Source organism: Chrysochloris asiatica, unplaced genomic scaffold, assembly GCF_000296735.1.
Source record: "Chrysochloris asiatica unplaced genomic scaffold, ChrAsi1.0 scaffold00037, whole genome shotgun sequence".
Taxonomy (NCBI): domain Eukaryota; kingdom Metazoa; phylum Chordata; class Mammalia; order Afrosoricida; family Chrysochloridae; genus Chrysochloris; species Chrysochloris asiatica.
Genome location: NW_006408555.1, coordinates 16,562,161 through 16,568,287, shown reverse-complemented (window position 1 = coordinate 16,568,287; position 6,127 = coordinate 16,562,161). Strand labels below are relative to the sequence as shown.

General features: G+C 44.4%; 1 protein-coding gene across 1 annotated transcript in view; it reads left to right on the top strand.

Annotated features, from left to right (window-relative positions):
* The first annotated feature begins 3,208 nt into the window (after positions 1-3,208).
* The window catches only part of VAC14 (Vac14 homolog (S. cerevisiae)), a 126,950-nt gene continuing 124,031 nt past the window's right edge, over positions 3,209-6,127 (top strand). The window contains exon 1 of the mRNA XM_006860315.1: positions 3,209-3,312. Within this exon, the coding sequence (XP_006860377.1) occupies positions 3,209-3,312 (104 nt within the window). The remainder of the gene's footprint in view (positions 3,313-6,127) is intronic.

The following is a 6,127-nucleotide window of genomic DNA, read 5'->3' as shown; positions in this document are numbered from 1 at the left end:
GATATATTTAAGTACTTTGTCAAAAATCAGTTGGCTGTACATGGATGGGTTAATTTCTGGATTCTCCATTCTGTTCCCATTGATCAGTGTATCTTTCATTGTACCAGTACCAAGCAGTTTTGATCACTGTTGTTGTTGTTGTTGTTAGGTGCCATCGAGTCGATTCTAACCCATAGTGACCCTATATAGGGTTTCCAAGGAGCAGCTGGTGAGTTTGAACTACCGACCTTGCAGTTCAAACAACTTTGCAGTCTGACGCATTAGCCCACAGCGCCACACCAGGACTCCTTTGATCACTGTAGCCGTGTAATAAATTTTGAAGTCAGGGAGTGAGACGTTTCCAACCTTATTCTTCTTCTTAAGCAGTGCTTTGCTTATCATGGGTCTCTTTTCCTTTCCATATAAAGTTTGTAATTGTTTTTTATTAGGGACAGTTTTTAGACTGTTGGTGGACAAACCTTCATTCACTGGATTATGTTGAGACCTGTTTCAAAAGCTGTGAAAACCCCACCAGTAAGGGAAAAAACATGTTTCCAAGGACTTTTCTAGATATAATTCCAACATGACTTGATGAGTTTTAGATTATTAAACAAACAACTATTGCCATCAAGTAGATTTTGACTCACAGTGACCCTTTCCAGGGGTGAGTAACATTTTTTTCTGCCAAAATTTATAACGTCATTTACAGACGATACAGAATTACCAGTTTAAAGATTAGCTTGATATATTTGGTCAAGCATTTCATTAACTCACTCCTAATGTGATGGCTGGAACTGCACTCGCCTTGGCAGGGCCAGACCAAATGATTTTTAGGGCTTTATACGGCCCACAGGCCACACGTTACCCACCCCTGTACAGAGTAGAACTGCCCCATCAGGTTGCCAGTGCTGTAAATCTGTACAGAAGCAGATGGCCCCATCTTTCTCCTAAAGAGCAGCTGGTGGGTTTCCACCACTGACCTCTCATTAGCAGCCAAGTGCTTGTAACCGTGGCCCCACTAGGGCTTTTTGGGTTTGGGTTTTGCCTGTGTATTCGTTTTCTATGGTTCCAGAGCAAATTGGGATGCAGTGGCTCCATAGGATAAGCACTGGACTGTGAACCAAAAGGTCAGAGGTTTGAGCCCACCAGCCACTCCAAAGGAGAAAGATGAGGCTTTCTGTTCCAGCAAAGATTTAAAGACTTGGGAACCCTATGCATGGTCACTATGAGTCGAAACTGAATCCACGGCACTTAACAACAACAACATAGCAAATTACAACACACTGTTATCTCAGTTTCTGTGGGTCAGATCTCTGAAATAGGTTGAGCTGGGTCCTCGGCTGACTCACAGTGTCAGTCAGCTGTGTCCTGATCCAGCAAGCCTCAGTTTGAGGTATGACATCATTCACGTAACAGAAAAAGAACTATTTCCAAAGTGGGTCACATCTACAGATACAGGGGATTTCAGTACGTATGGGGTGGGGGGGACACAATTTAATCCACAACATGCAAACTAGAAGATGCAGGAGAATTCTAAGCTTCTGCAGTACACAGGGGCTTAGAAAATAATTGCTATTCTTTAAAGCCACCCATGTGTGGTATTTTTTGTTAAGACAGTACAAGTAATAGGACACTTGTCTTTTTAGCCCCGACCTGCTACCATAAACCCTGAAAAGGACTTTTTTAAATTGCTTTTTACATTTTTTCCAGAGCTTCAGTTTCTGTTCCAGTAATGCACTCTGGAGGCATTTCTGCCGTCTGTCATCTGGCCCTCCTAACACAGTCAACACCCCTATTCCCAAATGATGGGGTAACAGCTACTGTTTGTACCTGAAGCTTTGGCTAATAAATGTTGCTGTTGTTAAGTGCCGTCTAGTCGGTTGGCCTTGAACCGCTAACCTTTCAGTTCAATCTGATCTTGCCGGTCCAGTGCATTGTCCCACAGCGACACCCCAGGACTTGTGCTTTTGGAACTACCAGTGGTTCTTCGGGAGAAAGATGAGGCTTTCTGCTCCCGTAAAGATTTACAGCCTCGGAATCCCGGCACAGGGTCGCTGAGTCGGAACTGACTCCACAGCACACCACCACCTTAAGTCGGAACCAGCTGACACTAACAACATACTAACTAGCTCTGCAAACCCATAATTTTATGGCAGAAACAAGGCTAAAGTAAGAATTCAGTGCTTTTCCTTTCAGTTGATTCCAGAAAAATATTACATAGAAAAATAGTATAAGCGGCTAGGATATGGTGAAAACTGTGATGGCTTTATTCCATTTGGGGAACATTGGCACATAGAATAATTGACTGGCAGCTAGTACTGAATTAATAAAGGATTTGAAATGTATTTAATATATTACGCTAAGTGTGCTGAATGCTGTTATGTGCCATGGAATCGGTTCCGACTCATAGTGACCCTGCACAGGGTTTCCGCGTAAATCTTTACGGGAGCAGAAAGCCTCATCTGTCTCCCGAGGAACAGCTGATAGTTTCGAACTGCTGACCTAAAGGTTAGCAGCCCGATTCGTAACCACTATGCTACCAGAGTTCCATGTTGTTGTTGTTGTTAAGTGCCGTCGAGTCAGTTCCGATCCATAGCGACCCTGTACAGGGTTTCCGAAGGTGTAAATCTTTACGGGAGTAGAAAGCCTCATCTTTCTCCCGCGGAGCGGCTGGTAGTTTCGAACCGCTGACCTTAAAGTTTGCTGCCCAATTCGTAACCACCATTTCCATATGCGATGCTAATTGTGGCAAACTCCAATTTGCAGTGGGCCGCCGGCCGCCGAGCGTAATACGAGCGGTAAAGTACGTCTCACGTCGCACGCAAAGCTACCGGGGCGGAGAGGAGGCGCGTGTGGGAAAGTGGGTGAGGTCTTTAGGGGCGTGGCGTGGCTGGCGAGGATCGGGCCCTGGCACCGGAAGGCGGAAGCTGCTGCGGAATCATGTGATATGAATAACATGGCCGCTGTGCCTTGAGCACGACAGGCGCCGGGCAGGAGCTGGTCGCGTGAGCCGTTAGGCAGCCGGGAGCAGGTTTGCAGGGGCGGGGTTCGGGCTAGAGTTCTAAGGCGGCGCGCGGCAAAAAGCGAAGCAAGAGGGCCCGGGGCGGCGTGGCCCATGAGCCGGTGCCGGAGGCAGCGCGGAGCCGCAGACTCCACTGGCCACGACGCTGCTCGGGCGGCCGCGGGCTGAGGAGTCTTGGGGTACCGGGGCACGCCCCAACCTGTTACAATGAACACGGAGAAGGACTTAACGCCGCTGACGCCCAACATCGTGCGCGCCCTCAATGACAAGCTGTACGAAAAGCGGAAGGTGGCAGCGCTGGAGATCGAGAAGTAAGTGTCACTGGTACCCCGGGTCACGAATGGGGAGCGGGGTTGGAACCCCGCGCAGTTTGTTCAGCCCCCTCGCTGCTTTGCTACCCAGGGGAAACGAGTCACGCTTTCATAGCCAATGTTGCTTTTCCTTTATGGTTTTTCCAGCTTTCAGGCTGTTAGCGCTATACTTAGCACATCTGGGTTCGAGTCCCAGCTTTGCTTCTGTTGCTTCTGTCTGGCTGTGTGACTTGGACAAAGTTCTTTAGCCTCCTGGTGCCCGAAGGGCAGCCGTGACAATGAAGTGACTTAATGTGTGTGTAGTGCTTGTTTAGCCTGGTGCCTGGCACTTAGTGCTCTCCATCAAAACTAGCAAATCACAGAGCAGCCTCTGTGAAGGCAGAGGTGTTGGATACGTGAGAATTTATTAGTGAGAATTTATTTATTTCCAGTTCCGAGAACTGGAAAGAGAATGTTATGTGACCAAATGGAGAAGCCATTTCGGAACTTCATAATCTCAACACTCAAAAGATTGCTTTCTTTCTATCACATCACCCTTCCCGACAAGTGGAAGTAGGACGAATCAGACCTTTTTTGCTTCTGCAATTTCACTGCATAAACTGATAGTTTACTTAATTCCCCAATGTAGAAAATAGAGTATTTAACAGAGAATGTTTTATTAAGATTTTATTACTGGTATTTTATGATTGTTTATGGGCGCGCAGTGGCTCTATAGGATACGCATTAGACTGTGAACCACAAGGTAGGCAGTTTGAGCCCGCCTTGGGAGAAAAATGAGGCTTTCTGCTCCTGAAAAGATTTACAACCTCAGAAATCCCATGTAGGGTCATTGTGAATCGGCGCTTAACAACTTTGTTATTAAATTATTTATGTGTTGTTGTTTTTTTTTTTGCCAGCCAAATTTTAGATATGAAGTCATAGTGGTCAGTGATAGGACTCTCCTAGGAAAATTATAAGAAGCGGTAAGCATGCTGTGTAGCTGGAAGAGCCAGGTTATATGTATATGTATTCTAGCTCGGCCCTGCCCTGTCCTGGAGGGTAGCCTCTGTGTGGCTATTTAAATTTAATTTATTAAAGATTACGTATGATTTTTGTAAAAAAGCTTTTATTGTATATTGAGAACAGACCACCGTTTTTACATTCAGCATATCATTGTAATTACAGTACCCTCCATGCATCCTTAGCCAACAGTATTTACCCCTATTACCTTTTTTGTTTTTTGGAGTACACATACCACATTGTAAATGTTGTTGTTGTTGTTGTTGTTGTTGTTGTTATGTGCCTTGGAGTCAATTCCGACTCATAGCGACCCTGCCTAGGGTTTCCGAGGCTGTAAATCTTTACGGGAGCAGAAAGCCTCATCTTTTCTCCCGCGGAACAGCTGGTAGTTTCGAACTGCTGACCTTGCGGCTCGCAGCCCAATTCGCAACCACTACGCTATAGATTTATTTAAATGCCCAAAGGACACACTTTGTAAGCCAGTCTCCTGTTAGCTGCTTTTCTCAGTCCATGGGCCTGCAGTCCACTGCTCTGTCTCTCTATGCCATCGCCTCTGCCCCCATCTCTGTTGTCTCTGCTTTTCTAGTTAGGATTCCTCGCTTCTCTCATGTTCTTCCCTCTTAATGGTCCTAGGGTCCCCTGTTCCTGAGATGAGAGATTAACTACTTCCCCTTTTAGTTGCACCTCTTCTACATTTATAGTGTGACAATCACCATTAGAGTTGAAAATAATTACTCTCAATTGTATCATAAAGTCTTACTCCCGTCATTACCAGACCTAATTGGACAGGAGGGAGATTATTCAGTTGAGTTTCTGTTTTAGCACTCTCATGAAAATTTGTAAGCCAGCCACTTTGTGCCTTTGTATCCCTTCAGTTTTGGTAGCTGAAGTCTAAGGTGCCCTTCCCAATCAGCCCATTGTACTGAGGAGACATGCTCTATCCTTGATCTAGAGATTCCTCCCCTATTTGGATGGAGTTTTGAGCAGCCTCATCCATAATCAAGGGTCTGATTGATCAGGTTGTAGCAATTTACGCTTGCTTCTTTTATCAGACTTCTTCATCAGCCACTTTGTTGAATCTTCCAGAGATTTCCAATAGTTTTTTGTTTTGTTTTTTTTTTTTGCTGTGTCTTTGGGATTTTCTATGTATAGGATTGTATTGTCTACAGAGAGAGTTTTACTTCTTTGCCAACTTGGATACCTTTAGTCTCCTTTCTTGCTTTATAGCTCCGGCTAAGACTTCCAACACAATGTTGAATAGGAGTGGTGATAATGGGCAGCCTTGTTGATTCCTGTTCGCTAAGGGAATGCTTTCAGTTTCTCCCCCATTGATAAGTGATGTTGACTGTTGGTTTTGTATGTATGTTCTTAATTATGTTGAGGGATTTTCCTTCTGTTCCTGCTTTGTTTAGTGTTTTTAATTAGGAATGGGTGCTGGATTTTGTCAAATCCTTTTTCTGCATCAATCAATATAATCATGGTTTTTGTTCTTTTTTTTTTAAATTTATGTGGGGAATTATGTCATTTTTGTAATATTGAGCCATCCTTTCATCCTAGTATGAATCCTGCTTGGTCATGATGTATTATTTTTTTGATACGTTGTTGAATTTTATTGACTAGAATTTTGTTGAGAGTTTTTGAAGTTATTTTCATGAGGGATATTGGTCTGTAACTTTATTTTTTAGTGATGTTCTTCCCTGGTTTTGATATGAGGGTTATGCTTGCTTTGTAAAATGTATTAAGTTTCCCACTCTTCTATATTCTGGGATGTTGTTGTTGTTGTTAAGTGCCGTCGAGTCGGTTCCGACCCATAGCG